We start from the raw sequence: 25105 nt of genomic DNA on the forward strand, positions 1-25105 counted from the left end.
CAAGTCAGCTGAGTTTAGCTGAACGTTTAGTTATTTTTCCTTTGGTCACAAGTACATAGAGAAAATGGCTTCTGGTTTATTCCAGTGGTGCTGGGCTGCAAGCTTTATGTCTTTCCTACTCACTCGATGGAGCATCAGGTGGAGCTAATCTGGCTCAGGGCTCAGCTTCGGAAAAGGGAGATGCCACATCTTGAGTGTCCAGGCTCCAAAGCAATTACATGAGAAATACCAACTTTGCTCAAGATGCTCTTCACATCTCCCCCAGCTCATGCTATAGAAGCATCAAACAGAAAAAACTGTGACGTTTGCTTACAGATGGCTTTCGTGGGTTGGTAATGCCAACTACCCACCAGGTCCTGTTCAGCTGGGTGCTGTACGAATGCACGGAGAGCAGCCGTTCCCAACTTTTTGAACCTATGAGCCGCTCAGACCTCATTAGTGAGATCAGCTGGGTGCTTCAGATTAAGGTTGAGAGCAAAGGAACCTGTGCATGGTCCTTGCTCACAGCAGAGCCAGTGCTGTTAGTCAAAAATATTCCTAATGTCTAGGGCAAGCAAATATAAGCACAGGCTGATCGTGCCCAGTTTTGAACCCAGAAACATCCAAGTCCTACTCAGGACCCCAATTTAAGGACAGAGGGACATCTGGGCGGCTGACACCGCAGCTAGCAGCACTTTGGCAGTGATGGCAAAACAAGCTCCTGCCCAGGATGAGCGGGAGAAGCTGCAGCTGGGGCTCTGCGGCAGTTCCCAGGCCCGGCTCAGCCCAGCACAGCCTGAAACGCCCGCAGTGCCACTTCTGCGAGGTGCCACGAGGTGCCACAGCGTGGCCCGTGACGCTCGAGCGGCTCAGTAGCGGTGCAGCTTTCCTGCCCGTGCGCTGGGTGCAAGGCACCCCAGCCCTCGAGGGACGGCAGCGCAGCCTCGCCGGGCTCGGACGCTGGTTGCAGCGTACGCGCTCCACGCCGCCTCTGCTCAAAACCGGTTTGTGGGAACAAACACGGATGGAAAATGAAAAGTAGACGATTCAGAGAGAAAGCGTCAGGCCTTCTTGCTGTGCGGGGTCAGCTCCTGGAATTAATTGCTGCAGGATATCAACAACATAAAATTTAGCAGGATTCAAGGGAGAATTAGACAGTCCTGTGATCAGGAACACTTGTGCAATGCTAACTGGGTCAAAGAGATACAAGAGAAATTAGGCGTTGTGCTTCCCTGAAGGGCTGAGCTGGTACCGGCTGGATTTAAAACACATTCCTCCCCACCTCCCCTTCCCAATCCTTTTATAGCAACAAGCAAATAGCAGGATCTATTGCAAAATTTCTTCTCTTTCCTTAGAATAATAAAGCATCGCCTGCTCTAGGAAGTCCCCAAGAGCCACAGTGATGACTGGTCCATGCTACGGTGTGTGGTGACACCCTCCCCTTGTAATTTTAAAGATAGGAAATGGAAGTTTTAACTTCTCTGCTGCCTTTATGCTTCAGATCAAATCATTTATCAAGAAGAGAATGAGCTGCACCATAAACTGGCTGCAGATAAGCCGGTTGGGTCTCCACCCTGAAACCCTTTTCTAAGCATAATTAACAAATTAATTACTTAACTATATAATAGCATCAACCAGAAAAACATGCAGGGGTAATAGCTGAATCCAAAAGCCAACATTAGCAGCAGCGTAGGGAAGTGTCAGGGGCAATGGTTCTACCACTAAAGAGAGGAGAAGAAATCGGGTCTTGCTGCAGGCAAGCAAAGCAAAAACCCCAGTGAAACACGGACTTCACTCTTCAGGGGCAAACACACACCCGCTGCCCCGCGGAGGCAGCACCTGGAGGTAGCTACCATGGAGGTGGTAGCTGGCAGCTAGGGCACGCAGTGTAATCTTTTCCAAAATTTTCTTTTTCATTAGAAAGATGCTGACAAAAATCTCTAGTCTTTGCACATTTTTCTGACACTATAAAAATGCTCCTGGCACAATATGCCAGAAGGCACGGAGCACCGCGTGTGACTGCAAGGGTAGTAAAACCCTCTCCAAGCTCATTCTTTCACTTGATTAAATTACACTGTCTTCAACAACAGGATTCTGAGAGAAATGTCTCACTAAGCCTAAAGCTGGCAACAGAAAATTACCTGGTAACCTCAGTCCAGCAGCGGAAATCTTTGGATTCTGTGCCCAAAGACAAAACCTTCTTCCTACAGTCCATTGCAAACGAAACGGGATAGAAAGGAAAACACGTCAACATTCAAATATCATCCCATTAGGCTTGGCAGAAATTTGGGATGCCCATTACCTTTGAAATTTTGGTATTTGAAAATAAGGGTGAAAACAACTGCTGCCAAAATTGCCAAGGAAACAAACCCTCCCCAAACCTTCCCACCAAATTCTGTTGCATCCAATGCCATTTGGTCAATTCGAGCGACTTCAAGATGAAGTTCAAACTGTTTTGCAAAATTGTATTGTTTTCCGTTTTCCTTACTGCTTGCTCTTCCAGGAACAGCAACGCTAAATACGATCTGTCACAACTTTGTCAGACTGAGACACGGCGGGGCTGCGAGGACCCAGCTATCAGACACAACTCTCTAATTAGGATTTATTAGAACTCTTTCCTTTCTCATTAACTGTATCAAGGGCTACATTTACACGGCAGTTTGTCACACGTATCTTTTCTTTTTCTCTAGAGAAGTGTTTCTTGCTTGGATCATAATAAGACAGCTGGACTATAAGATTTTACTGCTCCTGGTACAAGCACTTACATCCCGATCCGCACTAGCTCCCAAGTTATTTCAGCTCTGTTTACTTCAACAGACAACACAGACTTATGTATTGTTACGGATCAGGGCCTTTGCAGACATGTTTAAGGAGCCACTGCTTTCAGAATCTTAGAGTATTTTTAAAATCACGTGAAAACGAAGTGCTGCCCGCACACGTCTCGCACTGGGACGGAGGAGGGAACCAACCCACCTGACAGACTGAAGGCACATCGCTGAACCTGCTGTGAGAGGTACCCCAGGCAGGACACGGCCACGGCTCCGTGCTCTTCTCACAGCCTGCGCTCTACCTGAATGCAGAGCAATTGCACCCTTGTGGTGCTCCCTCCGAAGGCTTCGGCTCCCGGGGGTGACGCTTGTCTGCAGGACACGAGGGAGCAGAAACGACCGAGGAGCCTGAGCTGGGACCGCAGGCGTCATCGGCTCCGCAGTCGGACACCCAGGACCTTCAGCAAGTTACTGGCTTTTTGAGTTATTTTTGCATTCTGTAGAATGGGAATAATTCTTATTTAGGGGAAGAAGGATTTGTAAGATCAGCCAAACCTGTAAGAAAAAATAATTATATAGAAACAGATTTTTCATAGCCAGCAAAGAATTGCAGTGGTCAAAGAGGAGCACATGCTGCAGCACTGGGTGGGTTCTTTCTCTTTATTCACTTCAATATTCCTATAGGACATGAGCAACACAAAGACAAATGTAAGGACAAGGCTGGTGATCTACCGAAGATGATGTAACAAGATGAAAGAGCAGTTTTTCACACTGTCAAATGTGAAAGCTTAATTAAATTGACAGCCATACCAAAGACTCAGGACTGGACCCAGCAAAAAAATGTAAACCCAGTTCAGTGGAATGTGAATTCCTGTGTTTGGTGCTGCAGGTCAGACACTCGCCCTCCCCGCCTGCAGCACGCCGGTGGGTTAGGACAGATCTCAGGGAGGACAGCCTGTCCTACATGCACATGTGGTAACTTCATTTTTCGTACTGCTGGAATATCTGTTTTCCCAGTGAAAGCCCCGTAGATTTAATGGAAAATTTCCTGTTGGCTGTCTTGGGCCAAGACCAAATTTCTACCTTTTGTTCACCTCCCTCCTCCCTCACTGGAGGAAGGATTCCACTTAAGGGAGAAAATGTTACCCAGAATAATCCCAGCCCTTGCTGTAGGCTATTACCTAAACTTACACCAGAAATACTTCTAGTTTAATATGTGCAAGTGTGTGCAGGAATAGCCCACAGTAAATCAGGGCTACCGCCTCCCAGGGAGCAGCTAAGGAAGTATAAACCTTCAGCTGTTTTCCACACTGTCTTAAAACACTGCAAAGGGAATGAAAATACTCACGAACTGAGAAACTGAAAATCAAAATCTGCTTCTTGGTGGTGTCTTGCTGCCAGGGTCAGCAAAACCAGCACATAGCATAGCTCAGGTCTTCAGATAAAACAGGTCTTAGCCCTCTTGGCCAAAAAGACTATTAACTGGTATGATGTTTTTTGAAAAGGAAGAAGGGAAATAAAAATCAATAAATCCAGCCTCTGAAGAGCTATCAATACCATTAGCCACAGTGGAGAAATTGCCATTAATTCACTATTGGCACCAAAAGGGAGCAGTCTGTGCCTTAAACTAGGAAAAACTAGAAAAAACTAGGAAAAAACTAGAAAAACTAAACGAAACTAATTAACTAGGAAAAAAAAGTGTGCTATGAACAATTAGCTGAAGCTTAAATCTTTGTGGTCATTAAAATCCAGCAGGAGTGTATATATGGTTTTATTTCCTGTAATGTATATTTTTTACAATAAGTATTTAGCATTTTTAAAAGAAATTAATATTGTCCACTCACACATCAGGAAGATTTAACCAGAACATACCTTCCTATCTTTTAAAAATTGATAATCTGTGAGAATACCAGGCTTATTTTGGAACAAGAAAATATTCAAATGCACCAAAGGTCCCTATAGCTTAATTAGCTTTACTGCTTTCCAGGCAAACAGAGTAAGTGAACATTTAGAGAGCGAACAATTCGTGCCTCTAGGTTAGGAGGGGAAGATGAAAAGCAAGCAAGCAACCAGAACACTCACCTTCGATGAAGTACGGCTTCTCCCAAAAGGTCACCCGCAGTACCTTGCATATTCTTGCCCTTTCCACTTACCTTTTTCTCAGTTTCTCCTCCTTCCCTCTCTCTCTCCGGACTCAATTCTGGATGATTTAAGGCTCCTCTGCTCTACCCGTGTCAGTAGAAAAGAAATGCCACGCAGTCACCTGCGTCAGTTTGGGACCTTCCCTCCCTGTAAGGCACACACCCAACTTGGTACTATCACTGAAGAGCCAGTGGACACCGGGATATGAAGGAACAGTAACGAGGCGTCTGGCCAGAGTGATTTTGTATTCAATTATATTAAAATAGCTGTAGTTCTTTTACTGCAAGTTAAGGAAAGACAAACTTTATCCTACCTGGCTTAGGACCGCAGGACACAAGCTCAGCTCCCATCTTCGTCTTTGCGTGAGGGATGCTGTTGTCCACGTGCTCTCTGGACAGGACACCAGGCTCTCCATGAATTTTGGCGCAGTTTCCCTAAAATACTTGCATGCCAGGTTTGCAGATATTATTCAAGAGGTCAAAAACTCCGCTTTGGAACCACATAACAACTGTACTCACCTTATAATGTTAAGTAGACTAAATGCAGCAAACGAAGGCCTAGAAGGATTTTGCCACTCAGGGCTAAGTGGGTCATTTTCATTCCCACCATGACAGCTGGACTAAGAAAGCCAATATTTAATTGGCATGGATGTTATCAAACCAACTGCTGCCACTGGAAAAGGTTCGTTCCTGGGCCTGAATTCCCACAAATACTCTTAAGAACAATTCTGCAAGCCCCGCTTTCTGGACGGCATCTCGGATACGTTCACGCGAACGCCCTGCGCGCATGAAGCCTGTGTCACACGCACCATCTAGTGGCAAGACCACAAAGGTGATGGCGGGAATTAAAATCTCACCCATGAGACAGAACCAAAAAGAAATCACTGCTGAAGTCTGGAACGGACTCACCACTCTGTTGGGGACTTACAGCTGCTTCAAGACAGCAGATTTTAAAACTACAAACAGGCTGATCGCTCTGGGGCGCGTGGTATTGCTGGGAACACTGAACTCGAGCAGCTCTTTCAAAGCAGAGCAGTGCCAAGACACTGAACGAGAGTTCTGAAGAGATGCAGGGTGCCAGTGAGATGTCTTGGGTGCTTCAGTGCTTTACACCGCAAGGACGCTCAGATGTTTTATGTTTTCTGCTGCTAGCGATGGGAACATCATATAAAACATAAGTCTGCATTGTTACACATACACTCTGATACAGAAGAAACCACCCCAGAAAGAACACGATATTAAAATAAACTAAGGACACGAGTTAGCTGCATCTCGTTCCTGAAAAAAAAAACAAAAGCAAAAAATCTTCACTTTGTTCCCCTTCTATGGTAAATTAATGGAATCTTTGAATCCCTTTCCGCTGCCAGACTCCAAGTCTACTTTGCTCCTTCCCTCCCCACCCCAGAAAACACAGAGTCAAAACCTGTGGACCCTACACTGCACAACTGACCTTACTGATGACTTGGGTAGGTCAGAAGGTGGCCAGATATGAAGACATGGGGTTGAGATCTGAGTAGGGTTGGACACAGATTTTCCACAAACTCTGGAGGCATTACTAACCAGCTCTTCCCTTTGCAATCCAAACCCAACTGATTCAAGTAGCTTTCTGGTCTGCAGCTCTAGAAAGTTATAGAAAGTACAGGAAAGTCTTTCTGGGATTATCAAGTTTCTTACAAGCTTCCGTTTTACCCTTAACACGCTCCACTCACTTTGGCTGTATATGCAACTCTTCAGGAAAAGCTTTAGGAATTAAGTTAAAATACGAATTAGACTTCAAGAAGGTTTGAAACAGATATTGGATTTATTGGTCAGCTATGAGTAGGAAAATACATTGGTAAAGAAAAAGAAGACCCTGTATATAAATATAATACTAACTAGTTAAAATTTGACCAAGAAGAAAGTTCCACTGAAGAGAACAGTAAAAGCCCTTGTTTACCATCAGACCATATTCAGTTTCCCATTTATCTTATTGAAGAGCTGCCTATAGACAAATGCAACATTCTTTGAGCTTAGTGCAGATAATGTGCTGGTTTTTGTTACATGAATGGTAAACAAGAGTTAGTCCAGTGCATTACACATTATACAGAAGTACTGTGAATAAAGACTAAGATACTCTATTTTAGACACTACTTAAACATACCAAGACACTTAAGTATTACAAATTTATGCAACCAAAAGAAAAGAATAGCAGTTAACATACTAAAAAATACTGTGTCTGGCTGGATGAAAAAGGCTTGCTACTTAAGCGGTTAACTGAATTTTTTTAAGTTTTACAGTGTAATTAGTTTGGTTTTTTTCCCCAACAGTGTTGTAATTATTTTGTCTTTCATACAGGTTTTGTGTGGTTGAAAAAGCAAACCATGAGCTATTTTCAAAGTCTGCTCTAACAAAACCTTGAGAGATTTGCTAAAGTTACATCAAAGATGCATACATGCAATGTTCTTAAAGTCAGTTTTGCCAAATGCTAGCCAAATTTACCTTTTTTTTTTTTTTCTTCTTTTAAAGCTGCTGAAAGGACAAAATAATTACAACATGCACCGACTTATATGCTCTTTTTCCCCCCTACTTGTGTTACATTAAAAGCAGTAGCTTGTGGTATTAGTCTTGTACTCTAATCAATTCTTTTAGTTAAAGGTATATTTCAATTTACACTTTGACACCCAGAATTCTTGGTAAATGTAAATAAAACTAGACAAGATATGGCTGACCGTACTTTAAGTGGAAAAAAGCCTGGTCTAACCTAAATAAATCCTTTCAACCCCAAGGATGTTCTGTGACTTTTGCTATATGTGCTTTTACAACAAGAACACTGAAGGTACGTTATGGCAACACCCAAAACCACCTCAAATAAAAATATTGCAAATAACCACTTTATGTTAAAAACTATGAAGCAAACATTTTGATTTTGTGAAGACATGGTTTATTGCCTTATTCTATGTTATAGCTGGAAATTGAGACTTTTGAGTTAGATTTGTTTGACACAGGAATATATTTTCTTTGAAAGATTGTTTGACAAAGTTTATCTCAGCTCTGTTTTGGTGCCATCTGATATTCAAAATATTCCTCCTTCCTTCAGCCCCCGAGTCATAGCTGCAGTCCAGTTAAAACCCAGTGAAATCAAAGGAGTGTCTTCAATGTATTCAGTGGGTTTTCGATTGGGACCTGATGGACTAGTATAAAAGCTGGAGGAAACAGTTCTTTAAATGGACCCTTAGACTGTAAGGTGACTGATCAGGAACAGTTGTGTCTCCAAAAGCACAAGGGACCATATTTTAACATGCTGTCATAAATTCAAATATTTTTTAAGACTAAGCAATACAGGAGAACACATATTGGATAAAGCTCAAACCTTTAGAATCTAACAAGTGCACTCAAGCTCCAGCATCTATTAAAGTAAATTATCCCCCTCTAAGAAATACAAAATGAGTAAGTGCTTCCCTTCCCCTTCTGTAAAGCTTTCTGGACTCATACGCAATCCAGAGATCAGAAAAGAAAAATAGTTTGCTCAGTTTGACAAGCTAAATTGGCTCATCATCACTGGAAATTGTCATGATGTACATTACCAAGACATCATTAAGGAAACATGAGTAAAACACCTTTTATTCACACTTTACAAAAAAACCCAAAAAAACAAACAGAAAAAAAGTAACACTACGCGTTAAGTCTACTACAGCAATACTACCAGCATTTCAATGTACTGATTATAAACTGGACATGTTTGGTGTTTTCACAACTAAAACCAAACCAAAATAACCCCAAGAGATCAGGTCCCAGACAAGGATTCAAGATCAAAATTTCTCCTATTGAAATTTTAAAATGTACATTTTACATATCCAAACTGTTTGCAATTTTTACTTTCAGCTTAAAACAGAACGGTTTGAGCACACTTATGTGCTGACTACTTTTCAATAAAAATTTTGAATCATTATTACCAATCCACTCTCTTATATATAAAAATTAACAATATTTAGAAAGTTTTCTCTTAATGCTCAGTGTCCTTTTGCTTCCCTGCCCGCAGCTGAAACAAAAGCTGTTTAAGACCAAGCTCTCTATCTCAATTTTTTTTTTTTTTTTTTTTTTTTTACATTGATTATTCAAGTTGTATTAGTTTAAGGAGATGATAAATTCTCCCTTTTAGGTACAAATAGACAAGGTAAATTTGTAAGCTGTTATATACTTGGCTTCATGACACAAATGGCACTGAGGGTACACTGTAACTTTAGTCTTGCTTAACACTTTAAAATAAGACTTGGTCACTTTAAAAAAATGATCTGAAGAATTGTCTTTGGGACCTGTGTTGAAAACGCATTTATTTTACACTGCTTCATCAATAGAAAATGTAGGGTTGGGTTTTTTTCTTCAAGGAATTATACTTTCTGAAACTGAGGAACACACTTAAACGAAAGAGAATTCACATGATAGTAATTCTTAGTGGGAAAAACGGCACTGTGCAATGACACTGAAAGAAGCAGTGCATGGGTATTAGAAGCTAGAAACTGTGTACCCATAACCTGAACATGTTCAAAAAGTGTGATATTCAATGCTTCACAAAGGAAAAAAAGATGCCACAGCTTATACAAAAGTATCTTCATAAAATTTTCACAAGTGTTAACATTATTTAAAAAAATAAAAGAGGATGCACAGGATCTCTCTGCATGCACAGGCAGTGCTAGTTGAGAACAAATTTAAGCAGGCACAGTGGAGATAGGACAAGTATTTAAAACAGAAATGAAGAAGCTGTACACAAGTATCCCTAAATTTTACTTCAAAAGTTAGAGATGAGAAAAATATCTGAGTGTATACACATCAGCAATAACTTTCAATCCATACAGGTCTACTTATATTCACTGCTTAGCTTATCTGTTCTGCGAGAACTCTATGCTTTGCTTTTTTTTTTTTAATCAGAAATAGACAGAATGTATTTAGTTATCTCTGTAAGATATTAAGATTTTATAGATTTGGATTTTAAAAGCAAAGTTCTCAATTGAACATAAAAAGTAGTACAAAAGGGCTAACGAAACCCTAACAGTGCAAATCATTAGCAGAGAAAACCTGTGACAACCTCTTTTACAAGCTGGCCTTTATAACACATGAAAACAGATAAAAATTTAGCCTTAGTTTACAATACAATCATTTTCCAAATCTGATTTTTCTTTTTTTAAAGTACAAAATCTCATAAATCAGGTTTTCTGTTGTTCATATACAATCAATAAAGGCTAAATTCAAATTCTATATTTTACAAACAAGTCTGAAAAAGGAGGGAGTGAAGTACGGAAGAATGTTCTGTGGATGTTCCTACTGGCCTCAAAAAGTAGTGCTACAGATAACTGTGCAAAGAGAATATACTGTATAACAATTCCCTATTTCAAGGCATGAAAACGTCACGTTGGATAAAAGAAACAAGAAGGTTAATTGTAACGTATTAAAGAAAGGTGCAAACGCACCAATCACTGTTGAACAGTATACAAAGTATATTGGGCTCAGAATTGTGTCTGTTGATAGCACCTGGCTTTTACTATGTCTTTAGCAAATAATTAGATTTAAGATTAAGATTATTAAGAAAAAAAATCCCTGTTGGCCATACCTCACTCCTCTATATTCAGATTTTACAATTGTACAAGTTAGATTGAGGTTGCCCTCTAAAATGTACTTGACTACCTCCTGCCAGGGAGATGGATTCCATTTACAGGAGGCAGGAAAGGCAGCAAAAGCTCCAGTTGTGCAAAAAGTGAGAAGTGGTCAGAAGGGATGAGTGGATGTGGACAACCACTTATATTGTTCTCTATTAACCAATGATGATCCAAAGGTCCAAGAATGCCAAGTATGTTTAGCTGAGGTTTAGAGTAGAAGATGTAGTCAATAATACCCTAAAACAAGAAAAGAAATAAAATCGGTTATTAGTATATATTCTTGACTCAAGGTATTGTTCCAAACAAATAAGGTGAGCTCAGTAATACAAGTAACAGAAATGCTACCATTCCTTCTCCACAGCACATCATCGACTTAGGAGACTTCTGCTTCCTGTATCCCATGGGTTGCTCAATATAGATTAGGAAAACAAAAGAAGAAGTATCACTTCTGCTCTGCTTTTGTGGGTTGTAATTTCCCACCTTCTACAAAGCTTCAAATCACATTCTTCTGATTTTGAAGAGGAAAAGAATCATTTTTGCTTCCCCTGGGGAATGGAGCACTGAGAGTTTTCCAGTAGCACCATGGATTATTTCCTTGCAGTTGACAGCTTAAGAGTCCCTGTTGTACTATTTCATTTAGCTTGGAGTATTAAAATACAAAGTCTTCCTATTTACAGGGAAGGTTAACAGCACCCCAGCTCTTGCAAATCTATAACAGGTTACTAACAAGAAAAAGGAAAATTTGGTTTCTAGGAGACTGAAGTGTTGGGCGCTCTAGTTTGCTATGTTTTAAATATAAACTTGGTGAATTTACTGTTAGCTAACCAATTAGGATTAGCTTCTTTGTTAAACAATTTCGTACAGCAAATCACATTAGTTAAACTTCAAAACGGAAAACTTTTTCAAAGTATCAGCCAAGTCTTTACCTTGAAGTCAAATGTGTAATTTGTATAAGGCATTAGACCGTTCTCATAGGCACTCTTCAACTTGAAACCATGTGTAATTCTTCCATTTGTTGTTCCATTTTTCCCATTACAGCTGAAGTTAGTAAGACTTTCATTGTATCTCAGTTCCTTAAAATCTTTGTGGTTTGTTTCCACTCCACCAGTGCTCAAGTACTCAACAACACCTATTAGGAGACACACATACACACAAGAAGGTATTAACAAGCATTCAGCAAGTAAGTGTGTGCAGATTACTTTGAGTCATACATGCAACCTTATGCATTATAAAAGCAAAACCTTAACACGTATACAATATAGTCACAGTAATTCTTATAAAGTATTTCAAGACAATGTGTATGTCAAGAGCAAATGTCACCTAGAACAAAAAGAGACTGTCACCTAGAACAAAAAGAGACACGCTTTGATTAGAAAAAAATAGAAGGTTAATTAGGAACAGACTGACTGGGGGAAAGATGAAAAAAGTGGAAGTAAAATTCTATAGGTGCTAGCTACACAGCTTCCTCTTCTCCTCGTCTCTATGCTCAAATCTTGGCTTTCATCGTTCTTTGGCTAAATTGTTGCAAAAAAAGCCAACTTCTTTAACACTACTTCAGACAAAGTTAACTTTAAAGAGGCTGCAAAGCCAAATTCACAAGTTATTTTTGAAAGATATTTTCTTCCTTTCCATACCTGTATTGTAAGATAACAATGAAAATGTTTCTGAAAGACCATACATAGCTATACTACTGCATATGCAATAAGGTCACTCACAAAAGAAACAGTGCTATCTTTTCTCTCTTCCTTCTATTTTCTTAGGACCTCTAGAGCTTATGATATTAAACAACGTATTCTCTAAGTTGAAAACTCCTTTAAAAATGAGACCTTAAAATTTAAATTGTTACATACTTGGAACAGTCTAAAAAACCCATAAGAAATAGAAATCTTACCGGAGTCTGGTAGAGAATTGAGATCTGCACACAGTACAAGTGGAATGGTTCCAAGTTCTCCCGAAACACCAGGTTTGAGACTACGAGAAGCTTTATCAATAATGTTCTTTACCTCGGACAGGAACATCATAGTCTGAACCAGCTTCACATCAGAATAATCTGGGTCCCAATGCATATGTGCATTAGCTACAAGAACTAGCTGCTTTTCCATCCCAAGATGTGGCTTTCCAGCTAGAATTTAAAATCAATTATTTACCTTACATGGTCAGCAACAAAAAACACTACTATTGAATTTTAAACAAGACGTTTGAGGGGAGGAAAAAATAAAATAAAATATCGGTATAACCTGAAGAGGGTTAATACCATTTAGTTTAAGAGGGTCATACAACTCCTTTTACATCTACTAAGTGTTTTAGTTGATATAAAGCATTAGGAATAATTGTGTTTCACATTCAAGACCATTAACAGACAGACTATCCTGTTACAGGTAATGCTTACATATTTAAGAATACTGTGGATTACCATAAAAAACAGATAATCCTAATGACAGGCAAATAGCGTAGTTCTAAAAAATTAGAACAGTCTTCCTCAGGTTGTGAGGGTAAACAGGCATTGCTCATATCTTATCAGGCAATGAGCTCTGAATTTTAAGTTATCCATGTTATAAGTTACTTCGCGCTAGAAGTGCTTCTTAAAAGGCTTGTTTGATAGAATTTGAATTAATAAAGTATCACTTGGATAAACATAACACAGGTTGAGTAGGTACCCACTGCGATACTTATAAAGCCAATTCACATTTCCCAAATTAAGAATGACAGGGCAGAACAAGCAGGTTGTATAAGCATGACAGTGAAGAAAATAACAAGCTAAAATGATGCAGATACATGACCCAGAAACACCCGACTAACACCAACTGACTCTTTGATACTTGTACATAGCTCCAAGCAAAAATCACTCAAACTCGAGTCTTTGTATTTTTTAAGCAAAAAGGCATAAGTGGAAAAAAAGTCTTCATCGTTTAAGCAATACGACTTTTCCCCAAATCCTCTTTGGAAATAAATTTGTCTGAGCATACAATGTGCAAAATTATACTCATCTGTAGAACCTAGTTTCTCTGGTTTACTATAACAAAAGTTAATTTTTTCGTTTACAAAATACAATCTATTAAAAAATTAAACTAAATAGGACTTACATGACATTTCTATCAATTCCTTTCGCAGTTCTAACAACACAGCAACTCCAATGTTATCTTTTGTCATAACTCTGTTCAGCATAGCTTCCGAACCTTCCGAGTTTGCCATAGCTAGTTGATTGAACTCAACAGTATGTTTTTGAACCAAAGTAAATCTGAAAGAGAAACATCATATATGGTTTTTTCAGCAGCCAGATACAAAAGGAAATGTTACAGATCATTCTCCTTTTAATTAAAGCTCAAACACTTTTATGATGTCAAAATCTCATCCAATCACGTAATTTCATAAAATCCTAAGATGAACTCAAAGTATAGTTTTCCTAGCAATTTTCAGATATTTGTATACTAACTTCAATTAAAAGATGAGAGAGAGAGAGAGAGAGAGAGAGAGAGAGAGAGAGAGAGAGAAACACCATAGAAAAAGAGTGCTTGTTTCTAATTCTGCACCAGTTTCTAGTTCCAAGATGCAGGTTTAATAGAGAGGGACTAAGTAATTTTTCCGAGCCAAATGGTAACAAACCTGGCACCTACATTTACTTGTGAACACAAAGGAAAGGAAGCAGGAGGAGGAAGGGAAATTATTACCCTCATATCCAAACAGTTGTACAAGTACAATATGACACAATCAGTAAATGCTGCAGCTCTTAAATAATGGCTTTTTTTCAGAAGCGAGCAGTGATGTTAAGTGCCTTGCCCTCTGCTTTATCAGAAGGCTAATGTATCAAAAAGTCAATGTAATCTGAGGTCTTATTTCAGCAATTCTGGGGATTATCAATTCCTTTACTTAAAAAAAGCAAGAAAATAAGACATTTGCTTAATTTTTCATTATTAACACCTAATGGTTGGGACACACACACTCAACAATTGGAAGTATAATTTAGTGAACTCCTAACCTGCATTGCTTTAACAGAATGAAATTTCAGCTTAAACAAAATTTCAGGGTAAAATTTTCTGTTGCTAGTTACGCACAGAATTATTTCTCTCATACAGACCATTATTTCTAATGACAGGAATGCTCTGTAAGAAACACTGAACAGCTACAAAAAGGGTGACTAATGCCAAACTGTTTGAGCCATAGACTGACCTGAGAAATTACGTGAAAGAGCGCAAGACACAACAGAAGGCTTTGCAAAACACATCACTTACTTTTCTGTTTTGAAAAATATTGCACAACCATCAACATGTTTTCTTTCCTGTTCCGACATTGTCCTAGCTCTAGATTTTGGACTGAAGAATCCATTGTAGCCACGTTCTTTCAATTCTACCAGGAAAAAACTGTAGTACTGTTCCGTTTCAACCTCCTATAAAGTTGTAAGACAGCACAGCATGAATGTACTACTATCAAAACACAGAAGACTGGTATTATTTAGACTCTTCAGAAGTGTAAATCACTTTCAAATTAGATTTAAGGAAAAAAAATTGTAAGAATTAAGTACATCAGAGAATGCAAATTTCAGAGCAATATCTCTATTTTAAGAAAATATAAATAAATCTCTGTAATTCCCAGAGTTATGATTATCTCGAGCCTTTTATTTGAAAATGTGTCAATTATAGCCCCACATACATACGCAGGCACAAAGACACCCCCATATACATCTCTTTGATCAGCAGCTGCTGGTTCACATTCCAACTGTGTGGGCTGAAAAGCATTCTTTTGATGTCAAGCAACAAATAATGTTCTAAACACCACTTCTTTTTTCTTTTGTTTTCAGAAGGTTTTGAAAACAGACCGTTTACTGTAAATACATTTAATATAGAGAAACCAGCACATGGGAATAGAAAAGGAAAAGAAATAATAGTATATCTTTTACCTGAAGACTTACGATGTCCGCATTGCAGCTCAGGATTTCCTGCATAATGGCTTTTTTTCTGTATTCCCAGTTCAATGCCCAAGATGGACAATAGCCATACAGCTGCCGGGTAGCATATTTATCACAGAGTACGTTGTAACACATGACAGAAAACAAGGCTGCAGAACAATATTTTTACTTACACACTGATATATTTAACAACAACAAAAAATATATATGAAATTATATTTTTCACTTTTGTCTTCTGCAAATTTATGAATTCATGCTTCATTTTCTTCAACCACAACACAGCACGTGTGTGCTAAAAAAAATTGTTAGTCCTTCTAAGAAGATAAATTACAAGTTTGGACTTATGGCAGCTGTCTTCTAGCATTTAATTAGAAAACAAAAACCAAACTCCCTCTTTATATGGTTAATGCAGTAAATAGCATGAAGTACATTTGTCTGCTAAGTGGTGCTCTACTGTGAAAAGCTTAAAACAAGGTAAGTGTATTTGAACACTTACATTCGCTAGCTATACAAAGATTTGCAAATTATTCAGTATTTTCCTTAATTATTACCACCAGGAACAGTAACAGATCCACAGGCAGGGTAAGGATCCCTTCGCACAATGAAAAAGTATGGGCAAAATAAAACTCCAAATGTTTCCACCTCAGAAAGCTTACAATTTGGGTGTAAAGACAAGAAACATCTACTCTCTGTATTCATTTGGAACAGGGGTGATAATGAGACAGGTTGGGGCAACTTGACAGGTAATCCAGCAGCATAGATTTTTGGTTTTGTTTTGTTGGGTTTTTTTGTTTATTTTTAAAAAGCACTAAGGAATTTGCAGTACAATAATGAGAATCTTGGAAGCTTATTGGGAGCTCCTCTCAATACAACTCAGGAAAAAGAAACAAGATAGTTGTTTGAAGAGTTAGCAAGTGGAGGCAACAATCTCGGGCTGATTGGGGGTCAAAGCTCAGCATTTTGAAAATAAATAGATGACAGTAAAAAGACAAGCTGCATTAACATCACGATCTTTGAAGCAACTGCCTTAATAAAATTAATAGGGGAAAGTAATGTACATCACTCCTTAAAGAAAGGACACTGCAATTGAGAAATATGCTAAGATTTTTGGTGTGCAGGTAAATAAAAAAGGCTGTATTTTAGACAATTCATGCAGAAAAAATGAGTAAACAATTAAATATGACCTGAATCCCAACAGCAAGAACAGTGCTGAAACAAAGATGATACTTTGGTTACTTAAATTGGTTACTTGAAAGAAAAAATTCTACATTTTTGGGAAATTATGTTCATGTTCTTCCATTTTTTTATTCTTCAGCAAATGTTCAATTAAGCCTGTTATGATTCAACTATTTAACTAATTGTGGACAACAGTTTCAATTCCTGTGAGGAGGACATTAATTAAAAAGAAATTACTTTATAGGAAAAGATGGGTATATCTGGAACAGGTGTGCCAATTGAGATAGAACTACTTCAGCTGGCTGGTCAGCACTGCAACAGATGATTGGTTAATTTCAGCACCAAAAAATTTTAAACAGATAGTAGAGATCCACAGCTGTTGTAACAGGGGAGGGGGGGCAAGGGGGGGGAAAGAGAAGTGTTAGAGTACCTGTTGGTCTTGTACGGTCTGGTTCTTGCAACATAATCCAAGATCTTGGAGGTGGTTGTTCTGTTGAAACTATGGGAACATTTTAGAGATACAACAAGTGATAATCCCATTTATTTTACACAGCAGAAATAAATGTTTTAAGAATGATCACTTACTTCTTTTTGCAGTACCTGCCAAATTATCAAGCAAATAGTTCAGTAGCCTTCGTGTCCCATCTGGTTCCTGATAAAGGTTCAGAATATCCTGTGTAAGTGGATTTCCTGCAAACACATTTACAGAAATATTGAAGAAAATAAACAGAACCATTATGAACTTACGTATCAGTGTTTAAAGCTGGCATCTCTGAGAAAGACCTACTATGTTCATCTACTATGAACTACTCAGAGGTTTCAAATCTCAGGTCTTCGATCCCACAAAACACTAGATGTGTGAATAGCTCTAGTGAAGTTAACCACATCCCCTCTTGCGTCTCTCTTCTGACTGACCACCCCAAGGGCGGTCCTTGGATCTGGCAGTAGTGAAGAGCTGGCGGTACAACATGCAGGCAGAGCTGATGAGGCCAAACGCAGGAGCCACCTCTGCTCACTTTGCTCAACGCAAGTGAAACATCCACCACCAGTTTATTTGCCAGTCATATCTGAGTAGAGAGCCTACCATCTGCCAAACGCATAAGCAGATTGTAAAAGTTTTCATGGACAATGCGCATTGCAATTATCTAGTCTGAAGGGTGAGAAAAACTGACTTTTGAGACTTAACAGTGTTTAGAGGTATTGCATCATTCAGTGCTCCTGATTTTATGACACAAGTTTATGACAGCAATTTTATAGCTAGAATCCATACAGTTCAGAGAAAAAAAAATTGGAAAAAGATTTAAATTGCTGCTTGCATAAACAGCACAGTACCCTACAGCAGTACAAAGCACATTCCCTTCTTGGTTGGAGTTGAATACCTACAGTTAACTGCAGACTATTTCTTAGTTAAAGCAGCACTGTATCCAACCCTGATGCAAGCAACAGAAAGCTTCCGCTCACTCTGCAGAAAGAGAAACAAACCTCTTTATATGTGGAGTGCTTCGCCAAACTCGTTCTTTTTCTTTCTTTAAATAATCCCTAAATAACAGTATTTATAAACATGGAGCAAGTAGCTACATCTGGGATTGCTATCCAGTAACATCTTAAGCACTAACAGTCTACAGCCATTACATCTCAGAAGCGATATCATTAAACAAAGCACGGATACCAACAAAAAGTAGTAATACCTTTCAGACCCAAAGTCTGTAACTGGAACAGTTTTCCCAGCTCAAAAGGTAAAACTCGTAACAGGTTGTTATTTAAATGTAGTTCCCTGTAGACAGAGCAAGAATCATGTAGGGCTGAAAACAGACCAACGTTTGTCTTCAGCAGTGTAGTACAAGAAGTTTAACTAAAAGAGAAACAATATACTAGCAAACCACAACATTGAAAAACTCAAAGACTAAACAGCAATAGTCAGGGAAATCCTGCTGTACTCAAACACACACACATAGAGAAAATACATATTACATTGAAGTACAGAGGGAACTAGCTGTTTGGCAAGTTAATTTTAAAAAGTCAGAAATTTTGTAAACATTAGCAATAATTAAATACTTTATTAACTACAAGTGATGAAGCACTAACAGCTCTGACAAACCAGACCATGAAACAGTTCAGCTATGATTAAAGGCCAAATAAAGGGAAATTATATCCCAGTAAACAAATAAGCAAAAAATCCAGGATCATGGCAGTACGATTAGAGCTGTGATATTACCATGTAATAGTCATTTATAATAGTAATTTTCTATTGTGGTTTTTTTTTTTGTAATTTCAGTGTTAAGACAAAATACATGCTTTTTAACTTACGAAAACAATATGCAGACAGGAACAGAATTCATGTCCTGAATTCTGATATCCCAACAAACTGGGCAGAGAAAATGGACTTGTTAGGAGCTTTTCACTTTCTTAAACGCATTCCCATCTAAGCAATGAAGACTCTCCTCACCATATTCAATATAAAGTTGCTACTTCAAAGTGTTTACAACTTGGTGCCTAGAGACTTGAAAAGTATTTGGGAGCAACAAAAAAGGTGGGGAAAAAAAAAATAAAGGAAACCTGGATGCCCAGAGTTACCTTAGCTCTTTTAGAGTTCTACAAGACAGCATTTGAAGCAAAGAGACACAACTTTTCTTCTAGCCTTGCATTTCAAGGGTAAACTCTGCCTGGTTCTTCCCTAACAAGGACTTCTTGAGAAATTCTCTCCACTTCACTGTGTACTTAGAAACCTTGGCAAAAGTAAAGTGGCTTGTTTTAGAGACACTCTGGGGTGTGGAATAGCGGAAGAAGATACAGGAGGGGACTTTCTTTTTATTTCACTGGGTTATCTAGAAATGTCAAGTCATTACTCAACTGATTGCCAGACTATAACATACTGGTTTTTTTTTTTCCCCCAATATAAAATCCCATAGACAAAAGCACATATTTTAGAGAGAAACGCAGAAGCCCACTGTGTCATTCTAGGGTTTCTAAGTATGAAGGAGGCACATGGCAGGTAGAAAAGTGGATGGGGGGGGGGAAAAAAAAAAAAAAAAAAAAATCAACATCTCCACTAGTTCTCAGCACTTCCATAGACATTTGAGATGTAAATGGCTATTATTCTATATGATATTAAAGCTACTAGTTTATTCTTTAGGAAGCTACTTCTTCCCCAGGAGTTTTTCAAAGCACTGCTGAAGTCTAAAAAAAGTTATGTATGAATTAGAAAAAAATATACTAAATTCTTCTAGAGGAAAAACACTGAGCTGGAAGAATGGCACAGTAGTAGCTATCATTACACTTTCTCTGTTGGATGAAAGAATTATTTTCTCTAATGATCCCTGCCTTCGCGGAACCCACCCCCTCTACACAGCAAAGGGGATCACAGCAAATCCCACTAGTTCTTTCAAGCATATCAAGAGAATCTGTTTTACAGCTGAGCTTTCCAAGATAACATCTTACAGTGTTTATTTTTTCTCCTCTTTCCGCAAAGATCAGAAACGTTACTGCTCTCTCTGACACCTCTTTCTTCAAGTACCTGCAGTAAAAAGGGAGACGCACGGAGCCTTAGGCAAGCTTTGCCATACCAGACCAAACCCAGAGCTCCAGATGTGGGAGCTGGAAGACCTGTTATCAATTCTCAAGTGTGAGAGTAGAAATGATTTCTGTGACTCAGGATATCAGCAATGCCCAGTGTTGAATTACTGTTAGTTTGAACAACTTCCCAGAAGCTATGGGAAGTGTCTGCAATAAGAGCCAGCCTGAAACATAAAACTCCAGCACAGCTGAGACCTGCAGAGCGCCATCATGTAGGATGCACTTACGGGTTTTTCTTCACTTTCACCCCAGTGAAAAGAAATCATGGATCAGCTGCAATTACTGAGGACAGAGAGTGCAGTGGATTAGTGCATTAGCTTTTCACATCTAGAGATCTGGATTCAAGTGTTACGTTTAGGTCACAAACAGAAAACTAGTGTGATCCTAGACCTTAGCTACACATTCACAAGGCTTAGCCTTCTCTACTCAGAAGAGACTTAGGACTTGGAAGAGCTGAAGTTTCATAGAATCAGCCAAAATAAATTGGGAAAAGCGTTGGGAAGAAGGCACAGTATCTTTTGACACTGCTGACGACTACACAGTGCTAAGCTAACCCCATGTCATGAGTATTATGTTTACAGCAATATTTTAAAAGAAAAAAGACTGATGAAAATAAAAGGATGCTAATGAAGTACAAAGATGAACTTGAGAATATTCCAGTAAATTTAGGCTCACAATACCTGAGGATTGGGTAAAGGAGGGAAGAAACCTGTTACTAATAACTGCTTTTAATTGAAACAGTAATGCAAAGCTTTCTTTAGAACAGACTACATCAGCTGAAACAGCTGAAAACAACTATACAACACACTACAAAACAGAGCTGCCAATTATGCTCTAAAAAGCAAGGTCCCTTTGCTCAGCCTTCAAGGTTGAGACTTTAACTGCTCTGGAATTCGGGCTTTTAGTACCAATTTAATCAGCTAGTTTAATCCTCCCCAACAGAGGGGACTTTTCTAAAGTAGAAGAAAATGCAATGACTAATATTTTTATGTGCAAACTTGCTTTGCTTCCAGTTTCATTAGAGCTGTGCTGGCAGTACATTTCCCTATTGTCTTCCTCTTTACTTCTAATAACATTCTTGTTACTTTTAGACTCAGTGTTTTCTGGATTTGAGAAAGCTGTCCATAAATGTCTTCGAAATTAAAGCAATGAAAGCAATTACTGGTGACTGCCTAATAAACCTAAGATAAGGCTCTTCCTTTGGGTCAAGGGCTAAAGAATGGTGCCTGTAAATATTTACTCTTATGTAAATCATTTATATATTTACATAACAGTGTTTTTACAAAGTGAAATGCTGCAGCCTTAATTATAATCTAAATAGGCATCACTATTCATGTTTCAATTCCAAAAGGAGGTATCATTCCATGCAAACTTTGCACATCTTGGCACTGTAAAATTGAGAAGAAAGAAAAAAGGTGCGTTTAGAACACTTTTTTTTTCCCTCCTCCCCAGTTTGCACAGGAATGCAGTTACATGATAGCAAAGGTGGGAAGCAGATGATATTAGACAAGTTGCAGTTGTTATAAAATAAACAGAATAAAGAACTGTTGTTAAGAATAATTACTAAAGATTAATGAAGAGGAAAAAATTGTAGCCAGCATGATTATGAATGTTTAATCTGACCTTTTTCCTACCTTACTATGAGTTAAAAAGCAATTTTTTTTGTGCTTCAGTACTTCTTAGAGAAAAACAAAGATTTGCAAAAGAGTCTGGAAAGAGACGCATAAGAGAGGAAACCTGACTTGGAAAAATGTAAAATGGGTGATTGCTATCAAACTGAGCACTTCTGAAGCTCATTCCGTACTGTCATACATCGGAACAGGAGATCATAGAAAAGCCAGCTTTGCTATAGCTGCACAGACCATACCAAGTATTCAGGGAGACACATAAAAAAGTGAGGAAGGGGGAATTTATTTATGCTTTTTGGTTGTAAAGACTATCCTGAAATTTAAACTGTTGCTACAAAGATAATAAGAACCATTTTAACTCCTGTTACAATTTACATACCTGAGTGACACCATGTTTCCGAGCTCTGCTGGTAAACTGCGAATTTTATTAGAGGACAGGTCCAGATATACCAGATTGTGAAGCTTGGCAATGTCTGAAGGAATACGGGATAAGGAATTGTCACTGAGATGCAAAGCTGTCAAATGGGTCAGTGTCCACAATGACGAACTTAAGCTTCTCACTTTCCCTGTGGAAGGAAGGTACAAAAGAAAATAGAACATTTAAAATATATAGGTTTAGCAATAATTACACATTTTGTAAGTATGTAAGGGGCAGGGGGGGAGGGGGCTTGAGGGGGAGTTTTGTTTGGGTTTTTTTGTGGTTTTTACTATTATTATTTATTATTATTATTTTATTCAATGAATATTCCATTAATTGCTGATTCTGTAGAATGAAAAAATTTGGCAATGCACAAGAGAATGTAAGGTGTTGCCAGGGACACTTAGATTGTTTTCTTCCAATCCATACTTAAGATTTAAACATCTGTCTTTCTCAAGTTCCATACAAAACAAGACATATTTACTAACCAACCATGAATTCAATAATTAACACAGGTGTAAGAAACAGATTCTTTTCAATTACAGTTTACATTTGGGATGAAAGATGCTTCTTTGGTTTGCCCCTTATCTCTGTGCAACGTCTTTCAAACCAAAAATCTTTATTCTATGGCATTAATCCAGCCGAGAACAGATAGAAGCACTATATTTAGGGTGACTAAAATGCTTAGTTAAGAACATGGATTTCCATCTGGCATTCAACTAAGAGCTGCATAAACTATTGCCAGATATTTTTAAAAAAGGGTATGATTTTTGTATAAACTGAAGGGTGGAAACATGGATTTGTGTGACAGAATCAAGATTTTTACATTGCCGCATGAAAGGAATGTGAGATATCATCAGAAGGTGTCAAAACATTTCTTCTCTCCAAGATTTTTTTCCCCCAGGAGCGGCTCCTTTTTCATTTACAGAAGTCATCTCACTGTACCAAATGCATTAGAAGAAGAGTACCAACACCAGTTTCTCCAAGGCAAAAAGTTACTTGCAACAGTCTTTAAAAAGCCCACCACGACTCACCAACATTAAGAACCATCTGGTTAATGTTATACCAACATAGACACATTATAATCCCTTCCCTTAAATGATTTTCTTCAAAATAAAAGAAGTCATATTTAGTGCCTGGGGAAAGCTACGCTGACACATGTGTATCTGGGACTCAGTCCCTGGTAACAAGGGGTTTAATACAGGTACCATTTCCAGTGAGCTATAAGAAAGCGAGTGGCATAAAAAAGCTTGCAGTGAAAAAGCTCAGTGATTTAAATGAGAGCAATTAAAACATTTGTGGCTTTCTATATTAGAGGACCAAGTATTCTGCAAGGAAAGGACAGTGTGAACGTTAATAAAACAAGAACACTGTCACATTTTATTTTGCAAGGCAAATGCATACAGTTCTTAAAGGATTCATGCTACTGTAATGCTCATTAAGAAATGTTTTGAAAGGTTTTAAATACAAATCAATAGTTCTTTGCATTTTTAAAATTGAATTAACACCTTTTCACCCCCCCCCCCCCCCCCTTTCCCCCCCCCCCCCCCCCCAAATGCAAACAGGTTACTGTGATCAAAGAAACCCTTGTAGCTGAAAGGATTTCCAATCAACATCACTGATCACTCTTCGCTACCTACATCTCTCCTGGCTGGAATCAGTCTATAGCGAGATGACCAGGCACAAAAGGAAAGAGCCATCACTTAATGCATTTCGTTACGCAGAGGCAGCAGATGTCCATGTGGATATCCAAGCCTAATGCTGATACATAACGCTGATTCCTGAAGCAGCATTTAACTAGGTTTCTGCACCTGTAACCTTCAAGTAAAGAATGCTATTCACGTGTTAAAGCACGTGGCACTTGAAGCAAGACACAGATTCAATGATCTGGATGGAAAGACTCTTCACAATTCAAAGAACTCTATTTGTATTCCTCCTTCCATAAATTTCTCTACTGAACAGTCATTTAGAAATACCATGTGGCGATTTTTGCAGTCTCTTAAAGAACCTCCATATTTAAGCAAATATTTAAGCCTAAATTTACAACGTCACAAAATAATTCTTAAATTCTTAAAATACTTGCTTGCATTTCCTCATAAACACACTTTATGTAGCAAAATCAGAATTTAGTCTACAAATCAGGAGTCTGGTGTCTCACACCAGTTGGAATTCATGTTTATGAATTCTGAGCATTATTTTACTTTCAAGAAAAGACCCAAAAGTCAAATAGTATCTCAGAGCTAGCACAGTTCTTGGAGGATCTTTTTAATCTTTTTTTTTTTTTTTTTTTTTTAAATCTCAAGAGCAGAGCAAAGATTTGCAACTGCTTTTAAACTGAAAACTTCTGCTTCAATAGAAACTATACTGTCATGGACTAATACAACGTTGTTGTTGCATTACTTAAAGTAACAGCATATGTCTACATACCACCCCCAACTTCACCCTCTTTTCTTTGACAAATTAGATCTTAAATCCATGCTCTCACCCACCCCATCTTCTTAAAACACAAAGAGCTCACACCCGTATCTTCATCTTTGCAACTTTCCTACATGTTAGGATTCCCCACCTGCCTCAACTTACCCCTCCTACAGCTCCCTGCGTTATCCCAACCCAGCCTCTTCCCCTGACCCAGAAGCTGGCAGCTGCTACGCTGGTGCGCTGGCTCGCTTCAAGGTAGGTAACTCCACTCCAGACTTCTTGTCCAAGCCCATACTACTAGGCTACTCTTAACTTGCAATGAGTTCATCACTCAGGACCATTCCTCAGTTTCTTACCACTTATTTCCAACTCTGCCCAGTGTGATTTCTTTCCATTGGCTGCTTCCTCTGAGGACATAATTGTGTACATCCTCCGTGGATCAGGTGGATCGTACTTTTCCTTGGGCCTTCC

At 38.6% G+C, this 25105-nt stretch overlaps 1 protein-coding gene across 1 annotated transcript; it reads right to left on the minus strand.

The window, feature by feature from the left end:
• Positions 1 to 8469: 8469 nt before the first annotated feature.
• On the minus strand, positions 8470 to 25099 carry CNOT6 (CCR4-NOT transcription complex, subunit 6). Its single transcript, XM_009586185.1, has 11 exons — positions 24991 to 25099; positions 22178 to 22364; positions 18286 to 18371; positions 17183 to 17287; positions 17028 to 17096; positions 15413 to 15570; positions 14748 to 14902; positions 13602 to 13756; positions 12410 to 12640; positions 11445 to 11647; positions 8470 to 10755 (listed from the first exon to the last, which is right to left on the minus strand). The coding sequence occupies exons 1-11, from the start codon at positions 25061 to 25063 to the stop codon at positions 10543 to 10545; spliced, it is 1635 nt and encodes a 544-aa protein (XP_009584480.1). The 5' UTR covers positions 25064 to 25099; the 3' UTR covers positions 8470 to 10542.
• Between the last annotated feature and the right edge of the window lie 6 nt (positions 25100 to 25105).

Source organism: Fulmarus glacialis, unplaced genomic scaffold, assembly GCF_000690835.1.
Source record: "Fulmarus glacialis isolate BGI_N327 unplaced genomic scaffold, ASM69083v1 scaffold37259, whole genome shotgun sequence".
Taxonomy (NCBI): domain Eukaryota; kingdom Metazoa; phylum Chordata; class Aves; order Procellariiformes; family Procellariidae; genus Fulmarus; species Fulmarus glacialis.

Coding starts and splice junctions, on each gene's coding strand:
- CNOT6 (XM_009586185.1), bottom strand. CDS start 25,063: ATGTACACAATTATGTCCTCAGAGGAAGCAGCCAATGGAAAGAAATCA. Junction 22,365..24,990: donor GGCAGAGTTGGAAATAAGTG/GTAAGAAACTGA, acceptor TTCCTTCCACAG/GGAAAGTGAGAAGCTTAAGT. Junction 17,097..17,182: donor GGCAGGTACTGCAAAAAGAA/GTAAGTGATCAT, acceptor ATGTTCCCATAG/TTTCAACAGAACAACCACCT.